Source organism: Oncorhynchus tshawytscha, linkage group LG12 (genome assembly GCF_018296145.1).
Source record: "Oncorhynchus tshawytscha isolate Ot180627B linkage group LG12, Otsh_v2.0, whole genome shotgun sequence".
Lineage (NCBI taxonomy): Eukaryota > Metazoa > Chordata > Actinopteri > Salmoniformes > Salmonidae > Oncorhynchus > Oncorhynchus tshawytscha.
This window is the reverse complement of record NC_056440.1, coordinates 10707958-10727445: the sequence shown is the minus strand read 5'-3', so window position 1 is coordinate 10727445 and position 19488 is coordinate 10707958. Positions and strand designations below refer to the sequence as shown.

General features: G+C 48.2%; 1 protein-coding gene across 3 annotated transcripts in view; it reads right to left on the bottom strand.

The window, feature by feature from the left end:
* LOC112236532 (kremen protein 1) overlaps positions 1–19488 on the bottom strand; it is a 118314-nt gene that overhangs the window by 60344 nt on the left and 38482 nt on the right. For all 3 annotated transcript variants that reach the window (XM_024405124.2, XM_024405121.2, XM_024405122.2), the window contains exon 2: positions 13815–13977. In XM_024405124.2, the coding sequence (XP_024260892.1) occupies positions 13815–13962 (148 nt within the window). In that variant the 5' untranslated portion in view covers positions 13963–13977. The remainder of the gene's footprint in view (positions 1–13814; positions 13978–19488) is intronic.

Here is a 19488-nt window from a genome sequence, read left to right as displayed (position 1 = left end):
ACACTTCCAGATGAGGCCCTATCCAAACACTTACAGATGAGGCCCTACCCAGCCACTTCCAGATGAGGCCCCATCCAGCCACTTCCAGATGAGGCCCTACCCAGCCACTTCCAGATGAGGCCCTATCCAACCACTTCCAGATGAGGCCCTACCCAGCCACTTCCAGATGAGGCCCCATCCAGCCACTTCCAGATGAGGCCCCATCCAGCCACTTCCAGATGAGGCCCTATCCAGCCACTTCCAGGTGAGGCCCTACCCAGCCACTTCCAGATGAGGCCCTATCCAGCCACTTCCAGATGAGGCCCTACCCAGCCACTTCCAGATGAGGCCCTATCCAGCCACTTCTAGATGAGGCCCTATCCAGCCACTTCCAGATGAGGCCCTATCCAGCCACTTCCAGATGAGGCCCTACCCAGCCACTTCCAGATGAGGCCCTATCCAAACACTTCCAGATGAGGCCCTATCCAAACACTTCCAGATGAGGCCCTATCCAAACACTTACAGATGAGGCCCTACCCAGCCACTTCCAGATGAGGCCCTATCCAAACACTTCCAGATGAGGCCCTACCCAGCCACTTCCAGACGAGGCCCTACCCAGCCACTTCCAGACGAGGCCCTACCCAGCCACTTCCAGACGAGGCCCTACCCAGCCACTTCCAGATGAGGCCCTACCCAGCCACTTCCAGATGAGGCCCTACCCAGCCACTTCCAGATGAGGCCCTACCCAGCCACTTCCAGATGAGGCCCTATCCAGCCACTTCCAGATGAGGCCCTACCCAGCCACTTCCAGATGAGGCCCTATCCAAACACTTCCAACACATTAAAGATCTACGTCAGGGTAGGAGAGAGACAGACAGAGAGGAAGAAAACATTATGAGAAAGTAAACATAGTTAGGGAAGGGGAGATGAAGAGAGAAAGACATAAATGAAAAGGGAGAGAGAGAGAGAGAGAGAGAGAGAGAGAGAGAGAGAGAGAGAGAGAGAGAGAGAGAGAATACTGGAGATTTGAATTTTAATTGAAAGATGCCCATGATTTAAATGAAATATTTTGCTATTCAAATTCTTCAAACCAAATGTGATGGACAGAGAGTCTTCTCCATATGGTGGGGACTCTAGAAACTCACACACACCCATGTACACCCAACACACCCCCAACACACACACACACACACACACACACACACACACACACACACACACACACACACACACACACACACACACACACACGTACAAAAGGGAAAGAGACAGAGGAGGGAAGAGAGAAACAGATATCCTTACTTTCTCCTCTCTCCCACTCCTCCATTCATCTTAGCCTGGCAATGACAAAACATTGTGTAACTGTGTATCTCAGCCTCTCATAAATGCCATCTCTCATCTACTCACAGTGTGAAGTATTCTCTCCAGTCCCTAGAAGACACAGAGAGAGAGAGAGACCTCCCAAACCTTCTATAATAAAGCCATCATCTACAGATATATTAACCTGGAGAAGAGTCCCCTAAGCAAGCTGGTCCTGGGGCTCTGTTCACCAACACAAACAGACCCCACAGAGCCCCAGGACAGCAACACAATTAGACCCAACCAAATCATGACAAAACAAAAAGATAATTACTTGACACATTGGAACAAAATGTACAAAAAAAACCAGAACAAACTAGCATGCTATTTGGCCCTAAACTGAGAGTACAAAGTGGCAGAATACCTGACCACTGTGACTGACTCAAAATGAAGGAAAGCTTTGACTATGTACAAAGAGGCCTCCATAGGCAGACCTGGCTCTCAAGAGAAGACAGGCTATGTGCACACTGGCCACAAAATGAGGTGGAAACTGAGCTGCACATCCTAACCTCCTGCCAAATATTAGAGACACATATTTCCCTCAGATTACATAGACTCACAAAGAATTAGAAAACAAACCTAATTTTGATAAACATATCTATTGGGTGAAGTTGCACAGTGTGCCCATAAAGCGTCAAGATTAGTGACCTGTTGCCACAAGAAAAGGGCAACCAGTGAAGAACAAACACTGTTGTACATTTTTGTATTTAAACCTTATTGTACCAGATAAGTTGACAGAGAACACATTCTCATTTACCTGGGGAATAGTTACAGGGGAGAGGAGGGGGGATGAATGAGCCAATTGTAAACAGGTGCTTCTACACCTGCGTTGCTTGCTGTTTGGGGTTTTAGGCTGGGTTTCTGTACAGCACTTTGAGATATCAGCTGATGTACGAAGGGCTATATAAATACATTTGATTTGATTTGATTAGGTGGCCATGATGGAATGAAGGCCTGGACACCAGGGTTAACACCCCTACTCTTACAACTAGTGCATTGGGATCATTAGTGACCACAGAGAGGCAGGACACCAGGGTTAACACCCCTACTCTTACAACTAGTGCATTGGGATCATTAGTGACCACAGAGAGGCAGGACACCAGGGTTAACACCCCTACTCTTACAACTAGTGCATTGGGACCATTAGTGACCACAGAGAGGCAGGACACCAGGGTTAACATCCCTACTCTTACAACTAGTGCCATGGGATCATTAGTGACCACAGAGAGTCAGGACACCAGGGTTAACACCCCTACTCTTACAACTAGTGTATTGGGATCATTAGTGACCACAGAGAGTCAGGACACCAGGGTTAACACCCCTACTCTTACAACTAGTGCATTGGGATCATTAGTGACCACAGAGAGGCAGGACACCAGGGTTAACACCCCTACTCTTACAACTAGTGCATTGGGATCATTAATGACCACAGAGAGGCAGGACACCAGGGTTAACACCCCTACTCTTACAACTAGTGCCATGGGATCATTAGTGACCACAGAGAGGCAGGACACCAGGGTTAACACCCCTACTCTTACAACTAGTGCATTGGGATCATTAATGACCACAGAGAGGCAGGACACCAGGGTTAACACCCCTACTCTTACAACTAGTGCCATGGGATCATTAGTGACCACAGAGAGGCAGGACACCAGGGTTAACACCCCTACTCTTACAACTAGTGCCATGGGATCATTAGTGACCACAGAGAGGCAGGACACCAGGGTTAACACCCCTACTCTTACAACTAGTGCCATGGGATCATTAGTGACCACAGAGAGGCAGGACACCAGGGTTAACACCCCTACTCTTACAACTAGTGCCATGGGATCATTAGTGACCACAGAGAGTCAGGACACCAGGGTTAACACCCCTACTCTTACAACTAGTGCCATGGGATCATTAGTGACCACAGAGAGTCAGGACACCAGGGTTAACACCCCTACTCTTACAACTAGTGTATTGGGATCATTAATGACCACAGAGAGGCAGGACACCCGTTAAACATGCCATTCAAAAGACAGCACCCTACACAGGACAATGTCACACCACTTACAGCAGAACCTGGTCTCCCATCCAGGGACTGACCAGGACCAACCCTGCTTCGCTTCAGAATCATGCCAGCAGTGGCATGCAGGGGGGTATGCTGCTGGCTTCATTTATTTTCCCTTTTGTATTTGCACATAATATGACAATCGAAACATCTTTATTCTTTTGGAACATTTGGGAGTGTAATGTTAACTGTAAATTGTTTTATTGTTTATTTCACTTTTGTTTAATATCTATTTCACTTGCTTTGGCAATGTAAATCTATGTTTCCATGCCAATACAGCACTTAAAATGAATTGAGAGAGAAAGAGAGAGAGAGATGCAGAGAGAGAGAGAGGCAGAGAGAGAAATAGAGGCAGAGAGAAATAGAGGCAGAGAGAGAGAGAGGCAGAAAGAGAGAGAGAGAGAGAAATAGAGAGGCAGAGATAGAGAGAGGCAGAGAGAGAAATAGAGAAAGAAAAGGAGATAGGGAAAGAGAGAGATAAGGTGTTGATTAAAGCAAACCTAAAGAAGACTTGAATATATAATTTATTTAGCTGATTGTGGAAATGTGTATTTTACCTTCAACGACTGCATTTATGAAGTGGTGAGTTGTCATTAGGCTGAAATATGAACTGTTTATTGTGTTAGGGTCACGTAAAGGAGATAGACTCCAACAAATGAAGAGGTCCCTTTCCACATTGCTTGTCAAGAGTAATATATTTTTTATGTGCAGTGGAGTTAAAGCCTTCCCTTATCCTCTCTGGCTGTGCCCCCAAATGGCACTCTATATTCCCTTCATAGTGCGCTACTTTTGAACAGAGCCCTATGGGCCCCGTTCAAAAGCAGTGCACCATATAAGGAAGAGGGTGCCATTTGTGCTGCGGGCCTATGTATCCCAGTCATAAATCATAGGAGTCCCAAACCAAGCAAAGCAAAAAAACAAATCCGTCCTTGGCCACTTCAAAGCATTGTTGCTTTATGACTTAATGGCCACGACTTAGACTTAGGAAATGTTTTGAAAGGGATTTTAAGTGGTGGGGAAGTACTACATCTATTTTGAATATCTATGGTACTTAGCTACTTACTGGAAGTCTCTCAAGATCAATAGCCATGACTTAGTCTTAGGCAACGTTTTAAGGGAGCTTTTATGTGGTGGTGGGGAAATACTATATTTAATATCTATGATATCTACGCCACTTACTGGAAGTCTGTCTGGATCAAAACAATGGATAAAAGACTACACAGTAAGAGGAATATACTGTACAAACTCAATGCTAGCTACTGGGTTCAATGAGTCTACTGGGCTGTAGGCTTATGTGAGTGTTGTAGATGAGTGCAGCTGCTGCTTTCAAGGAAGGGGACACTAATCAGAACACTTATAAGAAATCCCACTACGACCTCAGACGAGACATCAAACAGGCATATACGTAAATACAGGACTAAGATCAAATCCCACTACGACCTCAGACGAGACATCAAACAGGCATATACGTAAATACAGGACTAAGATCAAATCCCACTACGACCTCAGACGAGACATCAAACAGGCATATACGTAAATACAGGACTAAGATCAAATCCCACTACAACCTCAGACGAGACATCAAACAGGCATATACGTAAATACAGGACTAAGATCAAATCCCACTACGACCTCAGACGAGACATCAAACAGGCATATACGTAAATACAGGACTAAGATCAAATCCTACTACGACCTCAGACGAGACATCAAACAGGCATATACGTAAATACAGGACTAAGATCAAATCCTACTTACGCCGGCTCTGACTCTCGTCGGATGTGTCAGGGCTTGCGCACTATCACGGAATACAAAGGGAGACCCAGCCGTGAGCTGCCCAGTGACGCGAGCCTACTAGACGAGCTAAATACCTTAACATTCACAAGCCTCATATGGATTACCAGGACGCATACTCAGAGCATGCGCTGACCAGCTGGTAAGTATCTTCACTGACATTTGTTATTGTGAGGTGGAAAGGTCTAGGAGCAACAACTGCTCAACCGCGAAGTGGTAGGCCACACAAGCTCACATAACGGAACCGCCAGGTGCTGAAGCGAGTAGCATATAAAAATGGTCTGTCCTCAGTTGCAACACTCACTACCAACTTCCAAACTGCCTCTGGAAGCAACTGACTGGAAGCAACGTCAGCACAAGAACTGTTGGTCGGCAGCTTCATGAAATGGACTTCCATGGCAGAGCAGCCGCACACAAGCCTAAGATCACCATGCCCAATGCCAAGCATCGGCTGGAGTGGTGTAAAGAGCACCGCCATTGGACTCTGGTACAGGAGAAATGCGTTCTGTGGAGTGATGAATCACACTTCACCATCTGGCAGTCCGACGGACGAACCTGTGTTTGGAGGATGCCAGGAGAACATTACCATAGTGTCAAGTGTAAAGTTTGGTACAGGAAGAATAATGGTCTGGGGCTGTGTTTCATGGTTCAGGCTAGGCCCCTTAGTTCCAGTGAAGAGAAATCTTTACGCTACAGCATACAATGACATTCTAGACGATTCTGTGCTTCCGACTTTGTGGCAACAGTTTGGGGAAGGCCCTTTCCTGTTTCAGCATACAGAAATGTGTAACGGCAGATTTCCTCTTCATCTGAAGAGGAGTAAGGATCGGACCAAGATGCAGCGTGGTAAGTGTTCATGACGATTTATTAAAGACGAACTGAACACTGAAATACAAAACAATAAACGATGTGATGAAAACCGAAACAGTACCGTGTGGCAACAAACACTCACACGGAAACAAACACCCACAAACCAACAGTGAAACCCAGGCTGCCTAAGTATGATTCTCAATCAGAGACAACTAACGACACCTGCCTCTGATTGAGAGCCATACGAGGCCGAAACAGAAACCAAACATAGAAAAACAAACATAGACTGCCCACCCCAACTCACGCCCTGACCATACTAAATAAAGACAAAACAAAGGAAATAAAGGTCAGAACGTGACAGTCCCCCCCCCCAAAGGTGCGGACTCCGGCCGCACAACCTGAACCTATAGGGGAGGGTCTGGGTGGGTGTCTGTCCGCGGTGGCGGCTCTGGCGTGGGATGTGGACCCCACTTCACCACAGTTTTTGTCCGCCTCCTCAACCGCCCCCATGGCCTCTTATGAGCGGCGACCCTTGCCGCCAACCTCCGACTGGGGACCCTAGCCATGGGTCCCAAATGGACCGGAGATTCCGGCAGCGCCGGACAAATGGGGGACTCTGGCAGCGCCGGACAGGCGGGAGACTCTGGCAGCGCCGGACAGGTGGGAGACTCTGGCAGCGCCGGACAGGCGGGAGGTTCCGGAGTGAAGGGCGATTCTGGCTTCGCCTGACTGGCTGATGGCTCTGGTGGCTCCTGGCTGGCTGACGGCTCTGGAGGCTCCTAGCTGGCTGGTGGCTGTGGAGGCTCCTGACTGGCTGGCGGCTCTGGCGGCTCCTGGCTGACTGGCGGCTCTGGCGGCTCCTGAATGACTGGCGGCTCTGGGGGCTCAGGACAGACTGGCGGATCAGGACAGACTGGCGGCTCTGGCAGCTCAGGACAGACTGGCGGCTCTGGCGGCTCAGGACAAACGGGAGACTCTGGCGGCGCTGGGCAGGAGGAAGGCTCTGGCAGCGCTGGACAGGCGGGAGCACCTGTAGGGAGCAGACGGAGAGACAGCCTGGTGCGGGGGGCTGCCACCGGAGGGCTGGTGCGTGGAGGTGGCACTGGATAGACCGGACCATGCAGGCGCACTGGAGCTCTTGAGCACTGAGCCTGCCCAACCTTACCTCGTTGAATGCTCCCGGTAGCCAGGCCAGTGCGGCGAGGTGGAATAACCCACACTGGGCTGTGCTGACGAACCGGGGACACCATGCGTAAGGCTGGTGCCATGTACGCCGGCCTGAGGAGACGCACTGGAGACCAGATGCGTAGAGCCGGCTTCATGGCAACTGGCTCGATGCCCACACTAGCCCGGCCGATACGAGGAGCTGGAATGTACCACACCGGGCTATGCACACGCGCCGGGGAAACTGTGCGCTCCACCGCATAACACGGTGCCTGCCCGGTCCCTCTCGCTCTCCGGTAAGCACGGGAAGTTGGCGCAGGTCTCCTACCTGGCTTCACCACACTCCCCGTGTCCCTCCCCCCAATACATTTTTGGGGCTGCCTCTCGGGCTTCCAGCCGCGCTGCCGTGCTGCCTCCTCATACCAGCGCCTCTCTGCCTTCGCTGCCTCCAGCTCTGCCTTGGGACGGCGATATTTCCCTGGCTGTGCCCAGGGTCCTTTACCGTCCATAATCTCCTCCCAAGTCCAGGAGTCTTGTGTTCGCTGCTGCTGCCCGTTACCACTTACCACACCGCTTGGTCCTTTTGTGGTGGGTGTTTCTGTAACGGCAGATTTCCTCTTCGTCTGAAGAGGAGTAAGTATCGGACCAAGATGCAGCGTGGTAAGTATTCATAACGATTTATTAAAAACGAACTGAACACTGAAATACAAAACAATAAACGATGTGATGAAAACCGAAACAGTACCGTGTGGCGACAAACACTCACACGGAAACAAACACCCACAAACCAACAGTGAAACCCAGACTACCTAAGTATGATTCTCAATCAGAGACAACTAACGACACCTGCCTCTGATTGAGAACCATACTAGGCCGAAACAGAAACCAAACATAGAAAAACAAACATAGACTGCCCACCCCAACTCACGCCCTGACCATACTAAATAAAGACAAAACAAAGGAAATAAAGGTCAGAATGTGACAAAATGGTTTGAAGAGATCGGTGTGGAAGAACTTGACTGGCCTGCATAGAGCTTTGAACTCAACCTTATCGAACACCTTTGGGATTAATTGGAATGCTGACTGTGAGCCAGGTCTAATCCCCCAACATCAGTCCTGACCTCACTAATGCTCTTGTGGCTGAATGGAAGCAAGTCCCCACAGCAATGTTCCAACATCTAGTGGAAAGCATTCCCAGAACAGTGGAGGCTGTTATAGCAGTAAAGTGGGGACCAACTCCATATTAATGCCCATGATTTTGGAATGAGATTTTTGACGAGCAGGTGTCCACATACTGTACTTCTGGTTCATGTAGTACATGTTTCAAGCAGACCACCATAGTCCCTGTGCTCAAGAATGCCAAGGTAACCTGTCTAAATGACTATTGCCCCGTGGCATTGTAGCCATGAAATGCTTTGAAAAGCTGGTCATGGCTCACATCAACTGCATCATCCCAGACACCCTGGCCCACTGTATTTCACATACCGCACCTACAGATACACAGATGACGCTATCTATATTGCAACATTGCCCTTTCCCACCTGGACAAGAGGAACACGTAGGTGAGAATGCTGTTCATTGACTAGAGCTCAACGTTCAACACCATAGTGCCCTCCAAGTTCATCACTAAGCTCAGGACCCTGGGACTGACCACCTGCCTATTGCCACTGGATCCTGGACTTCCTGACGGGCCGACCACAGGTGGTGAGGGTAGGCAACAACAAATCCGCCATGCTGACCCTCAACACGGGGGCCGCTCAGGGGTGCGTGCTCAGTCTCCTCCTGTACTCCCTGTTCCCCCACGACTGTGTGACCATGCACGATTCCCACACTATCATTAAGTTTGCTGATGACATGACGGTGGTAGGTCTGATCACTGACAATGATGAGACAGCCTATGGAGAGGAGGTCATAGACCTGGCAGTGTGGTGTCAGTACAACAACCTCTCCCTCATTGTGAGCAAGACAAAGGAGCTGATCGTGGACTACAGGTAACGGAAGGCTGAGCACGCCCCCATCCACATCGACGGGGCTGTAGTGGAGCAGATCAAGAGCTTCAAGTTCCTCTGTGTCCACATCAATAACAAACTAACATCACTAAGGAATTCAAATGGTCCACATACACCACAGTCATGAAGAAGGCATGACAACACCTCTTGCCCCTCAGGAGGCTGAAAAACGATTTGTCATGGGCTGTCAGATCCACAAATAAGTTCTACAACTGCACCATTGAGAACATCTTGACAGGCTGCATCACCGCCTGGTATCTGTCAAAGACCCCAGCCACACAAACCATAGACGGTTCACTCTGTTACCACACGGCGAGCGGTACTGGAGCGTCATGTCTGGGACCAAAAGGCTCCTGAACAGCTTCCACCCCCAAGCCATATGACTGCTGAAAACTGAATCAAATGGGTACCTGGACTACCTGCATTGTCCCTTTTTTTGTACTAACTCTATACACACTCACACATACTGACACTCCAACACGCACACACACACATACAAACACATGATTATTGACACCACACACACACACACACATACAAACACATGATTATTGACACCACACACACACATACAAACACATGATTATTGACACACACACACACACACTTTTACACTCTCTAAATACGCTGCTGCTACTCTGTTAATTATTTATCCTGATTGCCTAGTCACTTTTACCCCTACCTACATGTATATATTACCTCAACTACCTCATACTCCTGCACATTGACTCGGTACCGGTACTCCTTGTATATAGACTCGTTATTGTTATCTATTTTCAACATTTATTTGCACATTGTCTTTAGTTTTAACTCTGCATTGTTGGGAAAGAGCTTGAAATTTCACTGTAAAGTATACACCTGTCGTATTCGGCACGTGACAAATCCATTTTTTAATTGCATTGTGTTATGTGAGTGTAGCTAACAGTAATGTCTATGGGGTCGTAGGCCTACGTGTGCTGTATGTAAGTATGGCGATGGAGGGAGTTACACTATCCAGGTTAGGTTTGGGCGGTATACCGTATACACACTGCTTTTGGAAAATATTCAGACCCTTTGACAAATTCAGTTGATTGGACATGATTTGGAAAGGCACACATCTGTCTATATAAGGTCCCACTGTTGACAGTGCAAGTCAGAGCAAAAACCAAGCCATGACGTTGAAAGAACTGTCCGTAGAGCTCTGAGACAGGATTGTGTCAAGGCACAGATCTGGGAAAGGGTACCAAAACATTTCTGCAGCATTGAAGGTCCCCAAGAACACAGTGGTCTCCATCATTCTTACATGGAGGAAGTTTAGAGCCACCAAATCTCTTCCAAGAGCTGGTCGCCCAGCCAAACTGAGCAATCGGGGTGAAGGACCTTGGTTAGGGAGGTGACCAAGAACCTGATGGTCACTCTGACAGAGCTCTGGAGTTCCTCTGTGGAGATGGAGAACCTTCCAGAGGGACAACCTTCTCTGCAGAACTCCACCAATCAGGCCTTTATGGTAGTGGCCAGATGGAAGCCACTCCTCAGTAAAATACACATTTGCCAAAAGACACCTAAAGACTCTCAGACCATGAGAAACAAGATTCTCAGATCAAAAGACACCTAAAGACTCTCAGACCATGGGAAACAAGATTCTCAGGTCTGATGAAACCAAGATTAAACTCTTTGGCCTGAATGCCAAGCATCACGTCTGGAGGAAACCTGACACCATCCCTATGATGAACTGGGAGAACTGGGAGACTAGTCGAGGCAAAGATGAACGGAGAAAAGTACAGAATGATTCTTGACGAAATCCTGCTCCTGAGCAGGAGACAAGGCAGGAGACTCTGAATGTCCTTGAGTGGCCCAGACAGAGCCTGGCTTGAACCCAATCAAACATCTATGGAGAGACCTGAAAATAGCTGTGCAGCGATGCTCCCCATCCAACCTGAAGAATGGGAGAAACTCCCCAAATACAGTTGTGCTAAGCTTGTAGCGTTATACCCAAGAAGACACAAGGCTGTAATTGCTGCCAAAGGTGCTTCAACAAAGTACTGAGTAAAAGGTCTGAATATTTATGTAAATGTGATATTTCAGTGTTTTATGTTTAATAAATCAGCAAACATTTATAAAAAAAACGTTTTTACTTTGTCATTATGGGGTATTGTTTAGATTGATGAGGAAAAAAACAATTAAATCAATTTTAGAATAAGGCTGTAACCTCACAAAATGTGTAAAAAGTGAAGGGATCTGAATACTATCCAAAGGCACTATACCATATAACGGGATATTTGGAACTAACCACAGGAGGGTTTTTCAATGCTTTCTATATCGTTGAAAATATTTTTTAAAATATAAATTTGAATATTTCTAGCTACTTTTTAAGCAAATACCTGCAGTCAACTTGTGCAATATGTTAGGAGATAAAGAAGATCTCGTTCATCATTTCACCTGTTTGTCATTGGGCAGATTCAGTTATGCTGAGTCGCGTGGCACCAGTCTATGGCCCGTTACGTGAGAGGACAAAAGCGGTCTTCTCAAATCGAACAGTAATATGTTCCGCTTCTCCATGTTGTCAACAAAGCAGCATTGTACATCATCCAGAAACCGAACCGAACAGAATCTTTTCCATAAAATATATGTTTGAATTTTCAAACTAGTTTTCAATTGAGAAGGCAGATAGTTATTTTTTTTAAATTAAAACAATCACTTTTGCATGTGAAGTTGCGCTATCCAGGCTAGGTTTGGGCAGTGGAGAAGAGATCCTACTCATTTCTCCACGTGTTCCTACATTACTTTTTTTGAGTCGACTTCCCCGTTAGCTTTGAACAGGACACCTGGTTCAAGCCCGGGAGGCAGCTCGGTTCCTAAACGAATGCAATCACTTTTCACCCCGTACGAAACACACCTAACCAGGCGCCCGGCCGAGATTAATCGAATTTCCTCATTATGAAGCTTACCGGTAGTCCCCAGTCACGCTGTGTTTGTTTACAAGCATTTTTTAGTTACTTGTATAACTTTATGAGCTGGGATGTCTGTCCTACAAATAGTTTAATAGTTTAATAGTCAGAGACTGTATAAAATGTTTACAATGTGCTCGTTAGCGTTTAGTTAGCATTCTCTATGGGATTTTACATGTACTTGTTATTATTGCTAACCTTTGGATTACAGCGGCTCAGTGGGGTTGAAAATACTGCCCCTTGTGTTCAGTGCTGTTCATGCCGAATATCTCGAGAGGGCACAAGGTCGTTATGAAGCTATGACAATCTGGATACCGCCCAAACCTAATCCAGACACTGTGGTGTCCCCTGGCATTCGCTAGATCAGTGGGATGAGGAGGTCTTTGCTTGTATAAACTCTGTTAAATATTCACACGTGAATGTCTGAGAGGGGCAAGGGGGGAAACACACACACAAAAGCCTGGACACACGTGTACACACACATGTCATACAGTACACACACACATACACATACACAGACACCCTGAGATGGTTCTGTGTCAAACCAGCCAAAAGGGAACCTCTCCCCTGACTCCAAAACATGTCTTCCTTCACTTCTAAATACTTGGACACATTTTAAGAAAAGTCTGTCTAAGTCATTGACATCAAACACAGTTTCATATACAGTATCTATTCTGTATGCACCAGAAGTGACATCACTACTTGTATCATCAGCTGGTGTTTTCAACACAAATGGTAACTCAGAAAAAAACTAGGTCAAATCATGATGTCAGTGATCTTGAAGTCGGAAAGTCAGACTTCTAGAAAGAGTTTACACTCTTGCAATTCTGAGTTGGATGACCGTTCAAAAAGCTTTTTCCCAGGTGGAGTTCACTTTTTTTCCCAGTTCCCAGTTGTTCCCAGTTGATTTGAACGCGGCAATACAATTTTTTTATTTTTTTAACCTTTATTTTACTAGGCAAGTCAGTTAAGAACAAATTCTTATTTACAATGACGGCCTAGGAACAGTGGGTTAACTGCCTGTTCAGGGGCAGAATGACAGATTTGTACCTTGTCAGCTCAGGGATTTGAACTTGCAACCTTCCAGTTACTAGTCCAACACTCTAACCACTAGGCTACCCTGCCAATAACAAGAATCCCAAAGTGCCCCCTTCCTCTCTGCTCTAGGACGACATCGAGGTGCTATTGTATGCACTTCTGACGTTCTTCTGACGTTCGGTACTAATTTTGGGTAAAGGCGGTACTGTTTATATCAAGATCTAGGAACGCCACCTCTATAAGAGGTCCAGGAGCTCAAGCAGTAGAAAAATGTAGGTTGGCACTCAGCTCCGGCGAACTTCCTGCCCAAGCAACTACACTTGCTCATGTAAATACAAAGTGTCTGAACAATGTTCAGTGATACTAATAGTGAGGCTAAATGCTAACAAGCTAAGCTAACAGCACCAGTGAATGAGATCTAACTATTCCTTTTAATTTTCTGGGAGGTTGGTGGCACCTTAATTGAGGAGGACGGGCTCGTGGTAATGGCTGGAGCGGAATAGGTGTAATGGAAATACATCAAACACATGGAAGTCATTCCATTTACTCTGTTCCACCCATTACTCTGAGCCGTCCTGCCCTCAGCATCCTCCACTGTCATCTTGGGTAGTATCCTGGGGTAAGATGCTATTTTCTGAGCACCAGTACAAGCTTTAGCTTGGGCTCCAGAGGGGGCCTCACCTGCAGTAGTTGTGGCTGCCAAGACCACCCTCTCCGTTGGGGTACTTGAGGGTGTTGTAGGGGTGCTGGAAGGTTTCGTTCCAGAAGAGGCAGGGCTTACCACCCAGGAGGCTTGTCTGGTTCTGGCAGCCTCTGTAGTCCTCTCCATTGGCTGTGTAACATTCTGGAAAGGGGGATAGGGGAGAGGGAGAGGGAGAGAGGGAGAGGGGGAGATCATTTATTAAACAAGTGTTCACTGTGTTTGGCATTGAGAGAAAAATATATATTCTGACCAACACTTGGGTGATTGGTTTCATCCAAGAAACTATGTCTAGGTGGCTAACAGGGGATAATATAGGATGACAGAGAGGAGATGGAGATGCTGACAGAGGATGACAGAGCGGAGAAGGAGGGGCTGACAGAGGATGACAGAGTGGACATGAAGGAGGCTGACAGAGTGGAGATGGAGGGGCTGACAGAGGATGACAGAGTGGAGAAGGAGGGGCTGACAGAGGATGACAGAGTGGAGATGGAGGGGCTGACAGAGGATGACAGAGTGGACATGAAGGAGGCTAACAGAGTGGAGATGGAGGGGCTGACAGAGGATGACAGAGTGAACATGAAGGAGGCTGACAGAGTGGAGATGGAGGGGCTGACAGAGGATGACAGAGTGGAGAAGGAGGGGCTGACAGAGGATGACAGAGTGGACATGAAGGAGGCTGACAGAGTGGAGATGGAGGGGCTGACAGAGGATGACAGAGTGGAGAAGGAGGGGCTGACAGAGGATGACAGAGTGGAGATGGAGGGGCTGACAGAGGATGACAGAGTGGACATGAAGGAGGCTAACAGAGTGGAGATGGAGGGGCTGACAGAGGATGACAGAGTGGAGATGGAGGGGCTGACGGAGTGGAGATGGAGGGGCTGACAGAGGATGACAGAGTGGAGATGGAGGGGCTGACAGAGGATGACAGAGTGGAGATGGAGGGGCTGACAGAGGATGACAGAGTGGAGATGGAGGGGCTGACAGAGGATGACAGAGTGGAGATGGAGGGGCTGACAGAGGATGACAGAGTGGAGATGGAGGGGCTGACAGAGGATGACAGAGTGGAGATGGAGGGGCTGACAGAGGATGACAGAGTGGAGATGGAGGGGCTGACAGAGGATGACAGAGTGGAGATGGAGGGGCTGACGGAGTGGAGATGGAGGGGCTGACAGAGGATGACAGAGTGGAGATGGAGGGGCTGACAGAGGATGACAGAGTGGAGATGGAGGGGCTGACAGATGACAGAGTAGAGATGGAGGGGCTGACAGAGGATGACAGAGTGGAGATGGAGGGGCTGACAGAGGATGACAGAGTGGAGATGGAGGGGCTGACAGAGGATGACAGAGTGGAGATGGAGGGGCTGACAGAGGATGACAGAGTGGAGATGGAGGGGCTGACAGAGGATGACAGAGTGGAGATGGAGGGGCTGACAGATGACAGAGTAGAGATGGAGGGGCTGACAGAGGATGACAGAGTGGAGATGGAGGGGCTGACAGATGACAGAGTAGAGATGGAGGGGCTGACAGATGACAGAGTGGAGATGGAGGGGCTGACAGATGACAGAGTGGAGATGGAGGGGCTGACAGATGACAGAGTGGAGATGGAGGGGCTGACAGATGACAGAGTGGAGATGGAGGGGCTGACAGATGACAGAGTGGAGATGGAGGGGCTGACAGATGACAGAGTGGAGATGGAGGGGCTGACAGATGACAGAGTGGAGATGGAGGGGCTGACAGAGGATGACAGAGTGGAGATGGAGGGGCTGACAGATGACAGAGTAGAGATGGAGGGGCTGACAGATGACAGAGTGGAGATGGAGGGGCTGACAGATGACAGAGTAGAGATGGAGGGGCTGACAGAGGATGACAGAGTAGAGATGGAGGGGCTGACAGATGACAGAGTGGAGATGGAGGGGCTGACAGATGACAGAGTAGAGATGGAGGGGCTGACAGATGACAGAGTGGAGATGGAGGGGCTGACAGATGACAGAGTAGAGATGGAGGGGCTGACAGATGACAGAGTAGAGATGGAGGGGCTGACAGATGACAGAGTGGAGATGGAGGGGCTGACAGATGACAGAGTAGAGATGGAGGGGCTGACAGAGGATGACAGAGTAGAGATGGAGGGGCTGACAGATGACAGAGTGGAGATGGAGGGGCTGACAGATGACAGAGTGGAGATGGAGGGGCTGACAGATGACAGAGTGGAGATGGAGGGGCTGACAGATGATGACAGAGTGGAGATGGAGGGGCTGACAGATGACAGAGTAGAGATGGAGGGGCTGACAGATGATGACAGAGTAGAGATGGAGGGGCTGACAGAGGATGACAGAGTGGAGATGGAGGGGCTGACAGAGGATGACAGAGTAGAGATGGAGGGGCTGACAGAGGATGACAGAGTGGAGATGGAGGGGCTGACAGATGATGACAGAGTGGAGATGGAGGGGCTGACAGATGGCAGAGTAGAGATGGAGGGGCTGACAGATGATGACAGAGTGGAGATGGAGGGGCTGACAGATGATGACAGAGTGGAGATGGAGGGGCTGACAGATGACAGAGTGGAGATGGAGGGGCTGACAGAGGATGACAGAGTGGAGATGGAGGGGCTGACAGATGATGACAGAGTGGAGATGGAGGGGCTGACAGATGACAGAGTAGAGATGGAGGGGCTGACAGATGATGACAGAGTAGAGATGGAGGGGCTGACAGAGGATGACAGAGTGGAGATGGAGGGGCTGACAGAGGATGACAGAGTAGAGATGGAGGGGCTGACAGAGGATGACAGAGTGGAGATGGAGGGGCTGACAGATGATGACAGAGTGGAGATGGAGGGGCTGACAGATGACAGAGTAGAGATGGAGGGGCTGACAGATGATGACAGAGTGGAGATGGAGGGGCTGACAGATGATGACAGAGTGGAGATGGAGGGGCTGACAGATGACAGAGTAGAGATGGAGGGGCTGACAGATGATGACAGAGTGGAGATGGAGGGGCTGACAGATGACAGAGTGGAGATGGAGGGGCTGACAGATGACAGAGTGGAGATGGAGGGGCTGACAGAGGATGACAGAGTAGAGATGGAGGGGCTGACAGATGACAGAGTGGAGATGGAGGGGCTGACAGATGACAGAGTAGAGATGGAGGGGCTGACAGATGACAGAGTAGAGATGGAGGGGCTGACAGATGACAGAGTAGAGATGGAGGGGCTGACAGATGACAGAGTAGAGATGGAGGGGCTGACAGATGACAGAGTGGAGATGGAGGGGCTGACAGAGGATGACAGAGTGGAGATGGAGGGGCTGACAGATGACAGAGTAGAGATGGAGGATTCAGCTTAAACTATGTTTGAAATATCAATTTAGTTTGTAATTATAATTGAATACATGTTTTATTCCAAACTACATTCTATGTCTGAGGATATGTTTATGATGACACAAGTATGCAGTTGCATAAATTATACAGATAGTCTACAATTATATAAAAACAAAGAATCAAGATAAATGAATTGTATAATTTATATACACTGCTCAAAAAAATAAAGGGAACACTTAAACAACACAATGTAACTCCAAGTCAATCACACTTCTGTGAAATCAAACTGTCCACTTAGGAAGCAACACTGATTGACAATAAATTTCACATGCTGTTGTGCAAATGGAATAAACAACAGGTGGAAATTATAGGCAATTAGCAAGACACTCCCAATAAAGGAGTGGTTCTGCAGGTGGTGACCACAGACCACTTCGCAGTTCCTATGCTTCCTGGCTGACATTTTGGTCACTTTTGAATGCTGGCGGTGCTTTCACTCTAGTGGTAGCATGAGACGGAGTCTACAACCCACATAAGTGGCTCAGGTAGTGCAGCTCATCCAGGATGGCACATCAATGCGAGCTGTGGCAAGAAGGTTTGCTGTGTCTGTCAGCGTAGTGTCCAGAGCATGGGGGCGCTACCAGGAGACAGGCCAGTACATCAGGAGACGTGGAGGAGGCCGTAGGAGGGCAACAACTCAGCAGCAGGACCGCTACCTCCGCCTTTGTGCAAGGAGGAGCACTGCCAGAGCCCTGCAAAATGACCTCCAGCAGGCCACAAATGTGCATGTGTCTGCTCAAACGGTCAGAAATAGACTCCATGAGGGTGGTATGAGGGCCCGACGTCCACAGGTGGGGGTTGTGCTTACAGCACAACACAGTTCAGGCCGTTTGGCATTTGCCAGAGAACCTTCGCCACTGGCGCCCTGTGCTCTTCACAGATGAAAGCAGGTTCACACTGAGCACATGTGACAGACATGACAGTCTGGAGACGCCGTGGAGAATGTTTTGCTGCCTGCAATATCCTCCAGCATGACCGGTTTGGCGGTGGGTCAGTCATGGTGTGTGGTGGCATTTCTTTGGGGGGCAGCACATCCCTCCATGTGCTCGCCAGAGGTAGCCTGACTGCCATTAGGTGCCAAGATGAGATCCTCAGCCCCCTTGTGAGACCATATGCTGGTGCGGTTGGCCCTGGGTTCCTCCTAATGCAAGACAATGCTAGACCTCATGTGGCTGGAGAGTGTCAGCAGTTCCTGCAAGAGGAAGGCATTGATGCTATGGACTGGCCCGCCCGTTCCCCAGACCTGAATCCAATTGAGCACATCTGGGACATCATGTCTCGCTCCCATCCACCAACGCCGAGTTGCACCACAGACTGTCCAGGAGTTGGCGGATGCTTTAGTCCAGGTCTGGGAGGAGATCCCTCAGGAGACCATCCGCCACCTCATCAGGAGCATGCCCAGGCATTGTAGGGAGGTCATACAGGCACGTGGAGGCCACACACACTACTGAGCCTCATTTTGACTTGTTTTAAGGACATTACATCATGTAGTTGGATCAGCCTGTAGTGTGGTTTTCCACTTTAATTTTGAGTGTGACTCCAAATCCAGACCTCCATGGGTTGATAAATTTGAGTTCCATTGATAATTTTTGTGCGATTTTGTTGTCAGCACATTCAACTATGTAAAGAAAAAAGTATTTAATAAGAATATTTCATTAATTCAGATCTAGGATGTGTTATTTTAGTGTTCCCTTTATTTTTTTGAGCAGTGTATATATTATAGGTAATGCTGAGCTTTTAAATTAACCTTCTGCTGCAAAGGTTTAACAGCAGGCTAGCATCAGGTTCATAGACATTAAAACCAGGTTGACTCTCTTAGGAAGGATGAAAACTACTATATCGACCATGATCCTTTGGTAGTTAATGTCACCTTCAACATGATCCTTTGGTAGTTATGGTCACCTTCAACATGATCCTTTGGTAGTGACGGCCACCTTCAACATGATCCTTTGGTAGTTAATGTCACCTTCAACATGATCCTTTGGTAGTTATGGTCACCTTCAACATGATCCTTTGGTAGTTACGGTCACCTTGAACATGATCCTTTGGTAGTTACGGTCACTTTCAACATGATCCTTTGGTAGTTACGGTCACTTTCAACATGATCCTTTGGTAGTTACGGCCACCTTCAACATGATCCTTTGGTAGTTAATGTCACCTTCAACATGATCCTTTGGTAGTTACGGCCACCTTCAACATGATCCTTTGGTAGTTACGGCCACCTTCAACATGATCCTTTGGTAGTTACTGTCACCTTCAACATGATCCTTTGGTAGTTAATGGT